This window comes from Phaenicophaeus curvirostris, chromosome 11, assembly GCF_032191515.1.
Source record: "Phaenicophaeus curvirostris isolate KB17595 chromosome 11, BPBGC_Pcur_1.0, whole genome shotgun sequence".
Classification (NCBI taxonomy): Eukaryota; Metazoa; Chordata; class Aves; order Cuculiformes; family Cuculidae; genus Phaenicophaeus; species Phaenicophaeus curvirostris.
This window is the reverse complement of record NC_091402.1, coordinates 10717269-10734346: the sequence shown is the minus strand read 5'-3', so window position 1 is coordinate 10734346 and position 17078 is coordinate 10717269. Positions and strand designations below refer to the sequence as shown.

The window sequence follows — 17078 nt, the reverse complement described above, 5'->3', positions numbered from 1 at the left end:
TATAGTCATTAAGTCACAACTAGGTTTTGTTTATTTCAGATTAATCTGGAGCATCTTTTACTGATAGCAGGCCATAGCCCCAAGTGTCTGCAGGTAGAGAAAGCAGAGGGTGCAAACTGTAGTTGCCTTCAACTACCATCTCCTGTATTGAAAAGCCATCCTGAGACACCTCTGTCTCCAGACAGATGTGCTTTTCATTTTCTTTTATTCTTCAAGAAAGAAGGATTAGACATTTAACCAAGGTTAAGTACACTTGGTACTAGTTTAACTCATCAAAAACAGAACTAGATAACTCCTTTAAAGAGTCCTTTAAGTGTTCTATGATTTTTGATTGATATATAGTACTAGACTGCTTCTGCTTGTTGGCTGTAGTAGGTCCTGTGCTCCTGGCTCAAATACCTAGCTGGAAACAGATTAATACGAGGGATTTTGAGATTATAAGGAGTGTTGTTTCACCTGTAAACAAATCCACTTTTATCCCTAAATATTTCTACATTTACCAAGACTAGAAAAAGACAAAAAGATGCTGCAAACTTTAACTACATTAAAAGACATTCCAGTGCAGTTCTCTTAAAAGTCTTTAGTTACAACGTCTTTTACTGTGGGAAAGTGATGTCAAATTAAGGGGGAAAGAAACGAGGAAAATAATTCCTGATAAAGTGTTGTACAATTCTTAGAAGTATCAGTTACTAGTTTTATCTTCCCTTCAGTTTGAATTAAGTATTTTTATATCATTTCGCATTACAGTTTGAAATGCTGTGATGTAGAAAGCAGTGCGTTCACTTACCAGTCCTTCAATAGGAGCTCTTTTTTTTTTGCTGACTTTCTTGTTAATTAATCTGGTTTAATTTAGTTGGAATTTGATTGAGATATAAAAAGGCAGTTTTGACCCACTTTTCCTCTGTTCCTTTGTACTGAAGTGTTATGATCTGGAAAGCAATATGTTTATTATCATATCAATAAGGATCTAAAATAGTTGGCTTTTCTGCTGAATAACCTGAAAAAAAAGGCAGTGGTTACTGAGCTTGATTATGTCTGTTATTTTGGTAATAAAGTACTGTTGCAGGAAGATGAGCAAATTTGCATTCATTAACAATTTCATTAATAAAAGTGAATTTCAAGCGGCAGCCTTGTCTTGGATCCTGAGGCATATTCTGACCCTTAGTTATGTGTATGTGGTTGTATGGCACCAAATTTAACGAGATTTTGGTCAGTAAAGCAAAACTGCAAACCTGTAGATAATGCTGTCCCACTTCTCTGGGCAAGTAGGTATGGGGCTAGTGAATGCAAACTAGCTTGAATACTCTTATACCACGGATACTGAAGTTGATAGATCTCAGATTGGCATCCTGGAGCACCACATGCCCTGTAGTCACAGATGATATTTGTTTCTATATCTGAAAATAAGAAAATTTGGTGCAGTCTGTAACAATAGTAAAATAATTTATCAGTATGAGAAGTACATGCACTCGCTTCACAGGTGGATTTTACCATGGTCTGTTATGACTAAGGTAACTAGTAGTAAATTATAATGTCATGCATAAAGCGTGACAGTCTGGGCAGAATTGATGGAGACTGTAACCCCACTGAAGTCCCTCAGCTGGCTGTAAGATCTATAAGGCCAAATGCATGCTCTTATTTTGGGTGGGACACAAAGACCAGCGTGGAACTCTCACGTCAGGAACCTTGAAGTCTGTTAGTGCCTTTTCCAGTTCTGTTAACTCATGTCCGTGCTCTTTGACTATGGTTATGACACTTGGCTGTTGTAGGTTTGTTGGGGGAGGTATGTCATCCCTTTGACTACTGGAAAAAAGGAATCTTCTCAAAGATTAATTACCCACAGTTTTGCTCAGAAGTTAATGAGAGCTGATGTTTTTTCCAAGGATGTTTTGATCCAATGACCACTCAGGTCCTAAATCAGTCTCCGTTGTGCAAATGGATATGTGCCAAAGCATTATTCCACCAATTATTTCTATTTTACAAGGCTGAAAGTTTCTGCTATTTGCCAGTGCATCAAAGGTATGGAGGTTGTTCAAAATGGAATTCACTTTGAAAATTGTTGGCCTTTAGGAAAGTGTATTGGAAAAAACTCTTGTAGATACAGGGAACACCAAATAATGTGTTATTTTTTTGTATTAGAGATCCAGATCGCTTCCTGGCAGCAGGCCAGCTAGAGTACATTTGTTTTATCACAGTGTGTGAATATCTAATAATTCTAAGTATACTAAAAGCTTCAGTTTGTCTAATGTTTCAGCAGAAAGAGGTAGAGCTATTTCTGGGTTTACTGTTTTCATAGGCTGCGCTGCATTAACTGTTTTGAAGCCTTCCTCTTTTTCATTTACCTTTAAAGATTTTGACAATAATTTCTTTCTAGAATTGTTTTTTTTTTTCCTGGAGAAAAAACTTGTTTCTTAATTATATCTTGGTTTTAATAAGCCTATTGCTTAATTATTGAAGGCAAGCTTGGCCTGCAGGTAGCTCAGAGCACTCTAAATGCAATTTGTTGTAATTAACCAATAGACATTTTATAGTTTATACATCAGTCCTGTTTTTCCCTGTGTTTGTTCTCAGGCTTTGTCAACACTGTTGGGTTTTTATTTGGTTTTGCATTTTTTTCTCTTGGAAATGGCTTCAAGTAGATGATACAATACGAGCCTTTCAAAATATACAGGTAGCTATAAAGTCCAACAACTCGATAGCTTGCTCGCAACTGTAATTAATATATTTTAACACCTTTTATTGATGTCATTATAATTGCCTATAAAATATATTAATCATTTCTGTAACATATTTAACATACCTATAAACAATACAGTAAGATTTAATTGTTATAAGTAATCCATCTAATATAAAGGGCAGCGAAATATTACTTAGATTGTCTGAAACAAGTTAATAAGCCTTGGGGAGGTCAGCTCTGCTGACACTGATGAAGCTCACCCTCCTTATGAATCTGCCTCAAACACTGCCACGTTGGCTCTGATACCTCAGTGTATTTTGGACAATTCAAAGATAGTTGCTTCCAGACAAGAAATGATTAAACTTTCTATTTATAACTTTTCTCCCCTAAGTAAGAGGCATTTGCTTGTCACTCTAACAAGTTGAGTTGTTATCACTTATAATTTGAATCTTTTCATTTCGTTGCTGTATCCCATTTGCCCAAAGGAAATGTATTTCAGCTGCAGTGTTGAGTGCTGCAACACCTTTTTTGAAGAAAATATAAAATGCAATTCCGATGAAGAAAAACGGTTCAAAGTTGTGTTTATTTCTAGAATATGTTTCATTATAAAGAGCTGTGTAATATCAGTGCAGCCGTTGAAGGAATCCAGACTTCTGCTTTCAGACACTTAAAATGCAGGTTCCGTGACGCCTTGGGGATCGGGTGACCTTGTTGTTAAGGGAAAGCAGCATAACTACAGCGCCACGGCGGACTTCGACGCTGTGGTCTGCGGTTAGTGAACATGGTTTGGGAGGATCAGAAAAGTTAAGGATGAAGGATAAGATCACTGAACCCATCAAAAGCCAGAGTCGTGTTTTGCTGCCCTTATTTACCAACTTAATTATTCTCTGAAATATGGATGCAGATGGATTGCTTTAAAAAAACCCCAACATTGTAACACTATGATTTATACTATAAATGAACATAAATAATAAATGATAGTGCAGCTTACTGAAGCATATACCTTTTATGGGCCAACTTTTATTTTGGCAATGCAAGTAAGTCTAAGCAAGTGCATTCACCAGATTTGTCTTAACTGTGTCTGCTTTTTAGTCCTAGAAGTCTTAACAGACTTGCCCTGCAGCTGGTGCTGCAATTTCAAACTTGCATTATACTTCATCAGCTACCATAACACATGTGGGGTTTCACATGGGGAATTGCTCACACTGAGCTGTTAGATACAGCATGTGAACGCCAGAAGAGCAAGGAAGCTGTTCTTTTTAAGCGAGCATCTTATGCTTGGGTCGAGTTTTGAGGTGAAAGGCAGTGGTCCCTATTCCCACCTAACACAATGGACATCTCTATCTACTTCTTGTAAATATGTATTTAATTATAGAGAACTGAATCTCAGCTGAGACAAATGATTGAGATCTGTTAAATCTATTAATAATTTGCCTCAAATATGTTATATAATAAAAAGTGCAGCAGGGGTGTGTATTTAATTAATATTTCACTGAATAAAGAAGGAGGTTAATAATGAAGTAAATGCAAGTGAGAAAGCAAAATCCTCGTGACTTTTCTGAGAAAGGGAATATAGCAATGTTAAGTTCCAGGACATTTGCTGCCTCCTCAGCTGCTGCTTACTCTTGACAACTGTGTAGGGCTCCAACTAATGCAGTTAGAGATTCGCCTGGAGTGTTACTACTGTTTGCTGCTCTGTGGATTCTGTGTAGCTAGATTTGGGTGTTTGGGGCATTTCCAAAATACCTGCTAGATAAGATGCTTAGGGAGCTGACAGAATAGGTTCGCTGCAGTTCATTTGGTGCCTTTGAAATGGATTGATGTGATCAGAGATGGAATTAGGCATATCAGGAAAATGCAGTTTATTTTTTTGTTAATTATTCTGGACATTTTTATGTACAGTGAGTTATATAGTTGCTCCAGGTTATCTCGGGGAGGACCTGGTAGAAGGTCCTGCATATAAGGATATGACAGATGGGAGAACCAGAAAGAGGGAAAGGGGGAGTCAAACCAGCCTTACCTTTACATCCCTCCAGTGCCTGCTGTCTAGGATGTCATATCTGCTGTTGAGATGCTGGTTTTCTGTCTGTATCAGTAATACAAGTTGTCTTTTGTCTGCATCTCTTAAAAGCATCTTTCTGGTTTGCTCCATGCTATCGTCTGTTAGTTATGGTTCTCGCTGGTGGAGCTTTTGTGTGGTAGAGGGACCTTTCTTCCCTTCAAGTACTTCCACAAAGCATGCCTGTACTGTATCTGCAGGTCGCTCCCACTCAGCATAGGTGATAAACTGAGACAGAAGTCTGCAGCAGTGTGAAGTCTCAGTTTGCTTTCTAAACAAACACTGAATTTGTATTTTCGTGGGCTGAATCCTACTCTAGTTGTGCAGATGAGCTCTTTACTTCAATGGAGGATGTGCTAGGCTTGTATCGATGACTCCTGAGAAGTGCAAAATGTGGATTGTTTACGGAAAATCCTATTGCATCATCACAATAATGATACACAGTTACTTCAAAGTTACCATGCAAGACAGCATGAGGCAAACCACATAATACAGTTGAACATTCTTCTAGTTTCAGTTGGTGCAGCTAAAAAAGATAGGACTGATGTGGGGTTTCTCTCTTACACACATAAACATACAAACATACATATGCATACATATATACCTTAAACATTAGTTCTACTGGTGTTCAAAATGCTGAGTAACGTATGGATGGGCTTAAAGATTCTCAGTGTAAGGCGCAAAATTTTCATACATCAGGTTGGTGATGGATGTAGTTTGTTGTAACTAAGGTAACAGTACTGAAACATCGTGCCTACAAAGCAATGCTGCAACTTTTAAAATCTCTTCATGTTTTTTTTTTAGAATCATGTTATTAAGGGATGGAGGACTAAGAATAGCCAATGTGACCAAAGTTGATGCCGGAAGCTACACATGCTTGGCAACAAACCAGTTTGGAACAGCCAGTGGCTCAACAAACTTAATAGTAACTGGTAGGTGAGCTGGAACAGTGGGTCGTCTGTGAAGTAATGGAAATTGAATTGCAAACTTTGCCACCCAAGTCTGCAACGATGTGGAGTCTGAGTTTGCTTTTTGAAAAAAACACTAAATGTGGTGGAAAATAGAGTGAATGAGAAGTTACATTTAACAGTATAGAAAGATAGAAGGATATTTGTTACAGGTTTTTTATTAGTTCAATGGAAAGAGACTGAGGTATTTTCTCTGACCAAGGTACTTCTGCGACATGAGGGAGTTCTGAACGCTTTCCTCCCCTTTCTTGTTTCCTTTCCTCCCCTTTCTCGTTTGCTTTCCTCCCCTTTTGTGTTTATCTAAATACTAAATAATACACTTACGCTTTTAAGCTTGTTGTTTGGGGTTTTTTTTAATTTGTTGGGGGAACAACCATTGCATTAGAAAATACTTGAGGTAATCTTATATTCCAGTCCACAATCTGTTTAGCCCTATGCAATTTGCTAATGGAAGAAGATGTCACAGAAGCTCCAGCTGTAGGAGCATTCACAAACTCCACAGGCAGTAAAATATAGATTCTTACAAAAGTGAATTGTATACATAATTGCTGTTAAAAGGGTTCTTGTCCCTTCCTCTGAGTCATCCATTCCTAGCTGCTGTCTGAGATACTGGATTAAAAGGGCAAGTGGTCTGTGAAGCTTAGCTGAAGACTGTCTTTTCTCATTATGTTTTTTTTTTAAAGTCTGGAGTACCTGAAAGATTTTCCAAACTCAGGACTATTTACATATCCTATATAGATTCAAACAGAATTATTTTATTCAGTGTATTAATAGCTTCACATTTTCAGTCTGTGCCTCCTAAATGATTCATGCACCTTTATGTATAAATAATGGAAATCATATAAAGGAATTTTAAAAAGAAACTTTATTTTTACAGTACTTCAAATTTTTCTTGAGTAATATGATTCTGGAGTAACAAGCAGCTATTCTTAATGACACTATTTACGTTCTATGTGACACGTGGATGCAAATACCCAGTGCATGTGGATTTTCGCTAGTGCCCAGATTTTATTAGCTCCTCTTACTCCCACTTCTTAATCTTCCCAGTGGCTGCTATTATTCCTGCTCCAAATCATGAGTTGTTATTGCTAAGAGCCGCACATGCTCTTGAATGGCAGTTGCATGGCAGTGGGTTGCAGTGCATTGGCTCTGTAAAGTGTAGTGGCCTATACAGGTTAAAATTTACCTTTTCAGTGTTGTGTAGCTCCCACTGGTAAATGTGCAAGGACACAATGTTCCCTCAAGAGGGGTCAGGCGGTAGCATTTATAGTCCAGCTGCATAATTTGAAGTGACTGTCATTAATCAGATTTGAAGAACGTGGTAGAATATTAGTAGCAAGCAAAGCTCAGCAATACCAGAATCCAATAACTGGTATTTCTGCTCTCAACAGAGCCAACCAGAATTACTCTGGCACCTTCCAACATGGATGTCACTGTCGGGGAAAGTGTTGTCCTGCCTTGCCAGGTTCAGCATGATCCTATACTGGATATCAGCTTCACCTGGTATTTCAACGGAACACTCACAGACTTCAAGAAAGATGCTTCTCATTTTGAGAAGGTTGGGGGGGTAAGTTTCAAACAAATTCTCTTTCTTTGCTTTATGTAGCACAGACAGGCTTGCTTTTTTTTTTTTCGTTTTTCATCATGGCAAAATTAGGATGTTTCTTCTCTTTGAAGTGTGTGGAATTTTCTTCTGTGTTGGAGGGAACATTAATTGAGCTAGTTTGCTGCCCATAACGCATTATACAGGCGCCTTGTATTTTAGACCTGAAGTACTGTGAAGTTCCTACCTCCATATCTGCCTCTGGCCCTCTATGATTTTCCCCAAGACCAAATGAAACACAGCAATGAGATGCAGACTTTGTGAACTTCAGACTAACACTGAACAGAAACATCCCATCTTCTGCCCTTGTATCTCTAAACTTTCTGCCTGAGATGTCCTGGGTGAGAAGCCATGTATCTCATTAAGTATTTCCTGTGCAGGATGCAGAAATGCTGCTAGGGGTAGGGGGAGGAGGTGGTGATATTAATGCTTTCTACAGTTTAGCCTTCTAATCAAAACATTAAATAAAGCATTAACACAGATGAAGGATGTATCAAGAGAATGAAATCAATTACAGCGAAAGGCCTTATTACAGTACAAGCCACGGCCAAGTGAAAACAAAACAAACAGCTGAGCATCAGTTTGAAATGGGCTGTTATAAGCCTTCATAAAGTTTCCTTTCATATAATCTTGCCAGACCTCCTGCTCTAGAGTAATAGCTGTGAGTTAGACACTACTGCCTGTAAAACTGTGAAATTTAAGCACCTCACTTTTTTCTTCTTGCCTGTAAAACCTCAAAAGATTTAGCATTTAATCACTAGGCACCAAATGCACAGATTGTTCTGCAGTTTGCAATAGATTAAATAAGAGTGCGTATGGAGATGATGAGATTTCCTTGTAGGAGACATGAGATATTCATATATCGTACATTTTCACAGAAATGTTTTGAGAATTACAAACTGACCATCTGTCATGTTGTAATGGGAATGCTCCGATTTCATAGCCCGTTACCTTCCAGTATTGCTACATGGTCTTTATTTATTTAGTAATATTTCCCCCCAGCTGTACAGTGGTTGTATGTACAAATAGTAATATTAGAAAGGAAAGGTTAAAAACTTCCCAAAATCTGAGTCTTGACAGTTTTACTGACTCAGTTAAGTCTTCATAAGCTGATTTGAAAATGCAGAATTTTTTCTCAGTAAAACTCCTAGCTTTTTCCTAAAACAAATACAGGCATAACTCCAAATCAAAGCCGTGTTTAGATGTCTATTTTTTTTCCTTCCTCTGGGGAGACAAGAAAACATCAAAAAGTAGTTTTTTCATAAAAGATTCTTAGTCAGTGCTGAAGTAAAATCCAGAGTAAGTATTGGCCGACTCAGAACTCTGAATCCAGAACATTTTACTTCATAATTTGTCATAGGAGACAGAATTAGAAGGTCTTCTGGGATATAGACACTTAGATTGGTTTGGGTTTTTTTAAACTCCTATTTGTATAAAGCAAAATTGAAGGTCATTAGCAGAAAACTTCATCGGTTACCAAGAAATCCACTAAAATATATTATGGGCTTTATATCACATTAAGGTCAGTGAAATAATTTCATCTGGAGTTATTTGGAAGTCACTTTAAGTAAGTAATAGAGCATAAATAAGTTCTAAGCCTTCCAATAGTTCCGGTAGTGTATTTTTTAAATGAAAATGTATGTGCAAAAATAACTTCAGCTTTCTTGGTTGCAAACATGGCAAAAGGAAAATAATTTCTCAATGGATAGATTTCTATGTATTGATGCCTTGGAAGTCCCTGTCATGCATGCCTGAGGTCTCTAACACGTAGTAGTTAGTGAGAACCTTATTGGACCACCACCTGGTCTTCCAGATGGCTAGAAAAATATAGGATGTAATACTGTCTTACTGCTCTTGGGGTTTTTTTGCTAGAAAGATGATTTATACAAAGAGTATGGCAATCCAGGCAGATTCCAAAATTTTGAACAGATTGCCTCTAAACCATTTCGGGTATCACCTGCTTATAACCCAGCGATGGCTGAGATTGTTATGCAGTCAGGAGAAACAAAAGCAATTTCAAGCAGCTGTTCATACTGCATGGGCTACACTTTATTTGTATTCTGTGCAGCTTGGAAAAGGGAAGGTGACCTTACTGTCACCTGGACTTGTCCATACTGACAGAGATTTAATCTGACTAGGCAAGAATGTGGATACCACTGATGGCCTGCAGAGCCTTGGGGAGGTGAGGGTGCCTTCTACGTTGGGTTTTTTTTTTTTGCTGCTGCAGGTTTCTGTATTTTCCCCAGTACTTACGGGTTCTTCCCAAAAGTATCCACAAATAAGTTAAATGCAGTGTTAATTTTTCAGGGGTTTTAATTTCAAGTAAAATTACTCTATATGACAGTCCCTTTGAGATGTTTTAAATGTAGTTTGCTAAAATAATTTCATGTGTAACGTAGTTTGCTTGTGAGCATGTATTGCTGTTCATGGTCATACCTTGAATATCCACTTCCAAGGAAGGTGATGGAGTTTAGGTTGCCTTTGACTCAACTTCTGGTGTATTATAGCAATCAGTGCTGAATTGTCCTGCAAACACTTACCTCCGTGCTTGCATAGAAGTCCAGGCATTGTGTTTATACACACATGAAAGGGAATCAGGCAGAATTGTTTTCAGCTTGTATTGAATAAAGAAGTGAGACATTGTAGTGCTGAAATAATGGTTATTACCTTGAAACAAAGAAAAATAATCAAATGGGTAGACAGGTTGTTGGTTGATTGGTTGTGTTGGGTTTTTTTAACAAGACAAAAATTAACTCCAGAATCCTGTCTTCCCCTTTCTCCCAAACTACTGCGTGCCTGAGAGTCAGTCATGAGGCTAGAGTAACTGAAAATATCCACAGAATAGGGTTTTGCCTGCAAATGAAATGCTGGTTCTCCAGGAATGTTTTTGAAAAACTGTATCTTTTAAAAATTGAAATCTGACTGAAAGATTTTTAACCTGGGAAATATGATGTGAACTGGGTTAAAGCAATAATCAAGCTGACAAAAGGAAGAGATTTTTTTGAAGTGACCCTAGCTACCAAAGGTTTACTGTTTAGATCTCAGTGATGTAAAAACATAGTATAAAAGGAGCTCTAAGGTGGTATGAAGCTACAGTTATCACTCAAGTTTTATATATGTTTCCCTTGATTCTGGAGATTAACCACATGCTACAACATGAGAAAGACCTATGCAAAAAAAATTACTAAAGATTAACTGTCCAGTGAGGAACAAAGACTAGAACTTACACTTGTAATATCAAGGAATTTAGCACAAGATGTACAACCCTGAAATGAAAGCATGCTCACTATAGCCTGTAGAATGATCCAAATTCAGCTTTGTTGTTTACAGATTTTTACTCCGTAAAAATCTGCGATAAGCTACACTTAACAGTATCTGTCAGGGAGTCAAATTGGGTACTAATGGTTGGTCATAGGGCACGGACAGTCTTCCAGGAGGTACATTCCCAGTACGAGCTAACCATATTGCAGCTTACTTCTCCCATAGAAGAGGAACACTACCTCATGTTTGTTAGGAAAATACTTACAGACAATTACCATGGAGCACCTGATAGGTAATAACTTGCTATCCTGCAGGCTGTCTGCCAAGGCAGTTTTTGAGCAAATTTATCTTCAATATTTTTGGTTGATTTCTTTTCCATTTACAAATACAATCTTAAAATGAAATTACAAGGTAATACATTTACTTTAATAAGAACTTTGTATTTCAACAGAGTGCATCAGGAGATTTAATGATAAGAAACATCCAGCTGAAACACAGTGGAAAATATGTTTGCATGGTGAAGACAGAAGTGGATAGTGTAGCATCTGCAGCAGACCTTATTGTACGAGGTAAATTTCAACTTCATTTACCATGAATTATGTTTTCTAACTTTTGTATACTGTGGATTACAGAAACAACTGATATTGTAGATCACAACACCCAGTTCATCTATGACAAATTACGTGATTCAGCCTTGCAGCTAAGGAGAACTTTAGCTCAGTTTTTTTTGATGAACTTTAATTTTTCTAAGAGAAATTAAGAGTTGAAGGATATAATGAATTTTGACTTCACATCTTTTCTCCCTGACGGTCTTTCAAGTTGCTGACAAGAGGGAATGAGAGTTACTTCAACCCCCTTTGCTGGTGCAAATGGCAAAAATACTGGTTTTTGTTTTAAGATACCCAGAATCGGGTTTTCCAGAAGGCAGCAGAAAGCTTGCCTGACTGAATTGCTGCTCAGGGTGCTGGTCATGTGTTGTGCTGCAAAATTGCTACAATGCATTGTACAATAAAACAGCTGTAGATAACAAATTGGCAGACTACAGAGATGTGTTAGTAGATTAAAAGAGGACATCGAGGACTAAAGTAAAAGACATTGGAAAGATAGAGGGATCGTGCTGAACAAAGGTTCTTGAAAAAAAAACAGAATCTGTCATCTGTGCTGCAGTTCAGAGTATTTCAGAATTAGATTATCAGAATGAAATTCAGTGAATGTAAAACAGTAATTACAAGTGTTCTTATTCCAAGCTGAATTGTTTTCTTCCTCCCACAGTCCTGATAAAATGGGAACCTATACTGCTATGTTAATGATTTCCAGGGTACTGGCTTTACAAAACATTCTCTATTTTTCAATCTGATTCTAGGCTCACCTGGGCCCCCTGAACATGTGAAAGTGGATGAAATAACTGATACCACGGCTCAGATATCCTGGCAAGAAGGCACAGATAATCACAGCCCAGTAACCGCTTATACCATACAGGCAAGGACACCTTTCTCAGTTGGCTGGCAGCGAGTTACAACAGGTAAAACACAACCAACTGGTTTTGTTGTAGTGTTTTCAACATGGGACACCATGTTCTTAGCTTCTTTATTTTCTTTCTTTTTGTTTTTAATAGTTCCAGATGTGATTGATGGAAAAACGTTCACAACCACTGTAGTGGATTTAAACCCTTGGGTTGAATATGAATTTCGTGTTGTTGCCAGTAACAAAATAGGAGGTGGAGAACCTAGTTTACCCTCAGAAAAAGTAAGAACTGAAGAGGCAGGTTAGTGGGTTCTTCTGTATGTTATTAATTCAAGAATCTTGAATATTAACAGAAAAAGGGAGCATTCCTATCCCTAGCTTTTTGCAAACAAGCTTGGAATTGCCATTGATTGATTATAAAAGCCTGTAACTAGTTTGTTCATGATTTTTCTGTTTAGCTGTGGGACAGTTTGTATTTCATTACTGAACATCACAGAAGCATAATGTGTAAATACATTAAAACTGTATTTAGTATCCTGATGTCTATCAGGTCAGGCAGTACTGCAGAGTCTGAATGTGTTAATGCATGGAAAGAGGTTAATTTTGACAGTTTTTTCATTCCTAGTGTTAAATTAGCATACACCTTCCATGTAATAAGCATGTGGCTCAGAAGAACACATCAATTAAAACCCCAGGAGTTAACTTGGAATAAGGCCATTGCCCAATACATCTGCATAAGTTAATCCTGTGGAAAAAAAGAAAAGAAAAATAAAACAGCACACGCATGCCTTCAATTTTTAGACATTTATAAGCATTAGCATACAGGGTTCCGTCTGTGAGCTAGTGAGGTTCTCCAAACACTCCGAGGAACATGAGCCTGTCCCAATGATGGAAAACAGCAAGGTGAAGCAGGATGGGGCTGGGGCTTTCTAGAACTGCTGCTAGTGGCTCAGAAGCATTTGCCTTGATTTGAAAAAGCAATATGAATACAAGCAGGTTAGCTTCAGAGCATGAGGTTAATTTTATTGGATGCCATCTCTTGTGTCTGCACTGTGTAGACAGCTATACATTTCCTTTTCACAGTTCCTGAAATCCCCCCATCTGAAGTCAGTGGGGGAGGAGGCAGCAGGTCTGAACTGGTCATAACATGGGATGTAAGTAAGTTTTTTGGCAAGCAATTTTCTTCAGAAAATGATTGTTTTCATTCAAACTCTTCTTAAAAGATGAATTTCCCTGGCAGCAGCAGCTTCTCATCTAGGATGTGTATGTGCCTGGTAACATTTTGTAATGTGAGCTATATACATTTGCCTTCCGTCTTTCACTTTCATATGTTACTGTGCTAGACGGCAATCAGTAGGAAATTTAGTTTGTTTGTCTCATATTGCTTCTGTTCTCAAACAGATGTTAAGCTAAAAAAGGGGGCAGGAGGTCTGGGGAAGAGGAAAGGGTATTGCTGAAAAGTTAAGCCTAAGAATGATGCTTCTCAGTGCATCTTTGCACTTTCTGCTTTCTTATTGTGCTAGCCAACACGATCAGATGCTACTTTATATTATGTATCCCCTTTTAAATGAGTTAAAAAATATTCACGTTCTGTTACTAGCATGGACTACTCTGTGTGGTTATCTAATCATAATCACATCAGAGGAACATATGATCCACTGTACAAAGGTGGCATTGTATTCTACAGTAGTTGACTAAGCAATTATTATTTTTTTATCAACTATGGATTGTGAAATTGAAAAAGATGTATTTACCGACAAGTGTATTAAAACAGCATACTTAGTGGAAAACAAGGAATAAACCCCAAAGGTGTTCTCTTCTTGAAGTGCAAACCTTAAAAAAAGTTCAAAGGAACACATTTTGCTGAGCTGTACTAGAGTTAATTTGCTAGAGTTAATGATCCCAAATTCAGTACCAGAACCTGGTTACAATCCTGTATCTTGGTCTGTCAGTACTTTCTTCCTACAAACATGTCCAGTACTGTATGTAGCATCCTAGACTTCTGTCGTCTGTTGCTTTTTTCACAGCCCATCCCTGAAGAACTACAAAATGGAGAAGGATTTGGCTATGTTGTTGCTTTCCGCCCCTTTGGCACCACAACATGGATACAGACTGTGGTCACCTCTCCTGACACACCAAGATACGTCTTTAGGAATGAAAGCATCTTGCCTTTTTCACCATATGAAGTCAAAGTTGGTGTCTATAACAATAAAGGAGAAGGGCCATTTAGTTCAGTAACCACAGTTTTTTCAGCCGAAGAAGGTATGTGATTGAATTACCTCCAGATTGGTTGAGATACCTACAGATATTTAACATCAGCTGTTTCATCAGATAACATAGCAACAGTTAGTAGAAATCACATCACTTTGAATGTAGTCATGTTTATTTCCACAGTCACTAATGCTGCTGATCTCTTATTTATTGATTTCTGAATACAGAACCTAGCACGGCACCCTCTGGTGTATCTGCGAGGAGTCTGTCATCCTCAGTCATTGAGGTCTCCTGGATGGCCATTCCCTGGAAGATGAGTAATGGAAGGTTACTGGGCTACGAGGTAAGCTCATTTAAAATACATCTCATTTGTAAAGAGCCATGAGCCAGAAGGATCATGCAGACTGCAGGACACAGCACAAATTTGCAAAAGATTTCCACCTATCTTGCATTCTTCCTTCCCTAGCTACACTCCGAAGGACCACATTTTCTTCTAAGATTCTTTGAAAACAAGAGCATACAGAATGAAATTGTGTTTTGCTTCCTGTGCTGATGATGTATGTCTAACAATATTTTCAAACTGGCATATTTTTTCAGAATTACATTTGCTTCCAAAGAAACTGTTTTGTAAGATACAGTTTTCTGAGCTTAACTTGTTTACTTTTCAGATGAAGTAATGATTTTCCTCTTGTCATTTTTTAATTCAGGCAAGATCTAATACTTCAGTTTCCTTTTTCCTACAGTCACACTAAAAAGAGCAGCAAGCGTGAAAGGCAGATGGATAAGAATTTTTTTTACATAGTAAACATATTTTTAAACTTTAATGTATTTTTGGCTTTTTCAGCTGAGAAAAAAGAAAAATGCACTTAAAGGTGTTAAATGTAATGCTGTGGGTGAACAGTCCATTCCATGGCAAGGGAGTTGGAACCCAAACCATTCTATGATTCCATGATTTTAAATGCTTCTGTTTTGTATCTACTAGGTTAGGTACTGGAATAATGGTGGAAAAGAAGAATCTTCAAACAGAGCAAAAACTGCAGGGAATGAGACATCAATAAGAATAACAGGTTTGAAGAGCAACTTGGCATACTACACAGCTGTTCGTGCTTATAACAGTGCTGGAGCAGGTCCCTTTAGTGCCACAGTAAATGCTACCACAAAAAAGACACGTAAGTATCTTGAATTTAAAGTGGGGAGGGACATAATGTATGGTGTGTTAGCACTTGCTGGCAAATGAAAAATAGGTGTGTTATTGGGAGTCAGTACATGTAAATGACCTAAATTTTCATACAGATTAGAGGAGTTACACAATTAAATCGATCACAGATCTTCTTCCCTCTGGTACTTTAGCAGGATGACTAAGTAAATCTCAACTATGCCAGCAGAGCTAAAGTAAGCTACACAGCTTCTGCATAGAACCTTTATTATTCTTCTAGTGACTGGAAGAATTTTAAAAGAAAAATTTCTGTTACTTGGAAGGAGAAAAAAAGACTTGTTCAGTTGTTTAGGGTTTTATAACATATTTATAAGTTCTCTAGGGCATTGCTTTTGAAATGCAGTGGTTCTCATACAAATTCATGCAAAACAATGTCCAATGTTTCCCCTTGTACAAATTAGATAAGAGGCCACTTTACTTTTAAAAGGAGAAATTAAGCTGGAGAACAGATTGTCAAACGCTGCACTAATTTTTCTTCAAATGGAAATATTTTTAGTATCCTCTTACATTGTAATAATACTTAGAATCAGGGTCATCAGTCTTGAAGTATTTCTGTCAATCTCACAAGAATATACAATTATATCTGTCTGAAAGGTCAAATTCTCTGGAACAGTCAGTAGCCTCCTTGTACAAAAAACAGTCGCATCATAAACTAGCTTATTTTGTAATATTCATCAGAAATTATTATATGCAGAAACAAGAGTCACACTCTGAGGACTAAAGAAACTCAAATTAACATATTTGCTAGAGTTTAAATATATTATAAGGATAGTTACCATGAATTGGCTATTAGGAAGTAACTCCCTGCCTGTAACCTGTACCTGACATGTGATAGGTATTTTTCTCTAATTATCATCTGTGTAGCTACTGACTGCTCAAGAGTAGCCACAGCTTGTTCCAGCCTGGTCAGCTCAGGGGTTGTTCAGTCCTTTTTTAGTGACTACCTACCTGTATGATGTGTGAATGAGAACTGGCCAGGCACCCGATGCCTTTGATGTGAAGAGGATCTGCATCAGCCTCTTAGTCAAGATCTCTGTTTGCAATGGTTAAAAAGAAAAATTTGTTGTACTATGTCCACGTCCTTGCTGGTGAATAAAGAGGGCGAAAACTTCAGTACTGTATAATGTCATTCTGAAGGATTTTGCTAAGTACTAGTTGAATTATGTAAGACAAATAATTCTCCATATGGCTGCAGTAGAAGCTGATTTTTCATTCCAATGGGTGAGTTTTGATCAATCCCAATTTCTGCCTTAACTTGAATATTTATGATTGATGTGTTTTTCACTGTGAAGGATTTCTGTGCACATTGCATTTACATTCACCCACATGACCTACAAGATACTTCTTAATTAAGTATTAAGTACTTGTGTTTCTTGATACGGTTACGTTCAATTGGCAGTATATTCCTAGACTGAAAATTCAGTGTTTATCTTAAACCATTGAAGTATATTTTGCTTTTATATTCTAAATAAATATCCACGTTCATAGCCCAAAATAACAAGTGTAGTTTTGTTTTATAAAATGTTCCTATATAAAATGGCAAATAATGAGGGAAGACGTGCCTAAGTTTAAGGGAAGATGCTACAATTATTTCATATTTAGAAGGTCTTAAAATACAA

At 37.5% G+C, this 17078-nt stretch overlaps 1 protein-coding gene across 2 annotated transcripts in view; it reads left to right on the top strand.

The window, feature by feature from the left end:
* Nucleotides 1–17078, top strand: part of CNTN3 (contactin 3) — a 57362-nt gene that overhangs the window by 32832 nt on the left and 7452 nt on the right. For both annotated transcript variants that reach the window (XM_069866014.1, XM_069866013.1), the window contains exons 8-16: nucleotides 5541–5668; nucleotides 7096–7271; nucleotides 11020–11137; nucleotides 11932–12090; nucleotides 12184–12333; nucleotides 13116–13186; nucleotides 14060–14294; nucleotides 14471–14586; nucleotides 15226–15412. In XM_069866014.1, coding sequence (XP_069722115.1) covers nucleotides 5541–5668; nucleotides 7096–7271; nucleotides 11020–11137; nucleotides 11932–12090; nucleotides 12184–12333; nucleotides 13116–13186; nucleotides 14060–14294; nucleotides 14471–14586; nucleotides 15226–15412 — 1340 coding nt within the window. The remainder of the gene's footprint in view (nucleotides 1–5540; nucleotides 5669–7095; nucleotides 7272–11019; nucleotides 11138–11931; nucleotides 12091–12183; nucleotides 12334–13115; nucleotides 13187–14059; nucleotides 14295–14470; nucleotides 14587–15225; nucleotides 15413–17078) is intronic.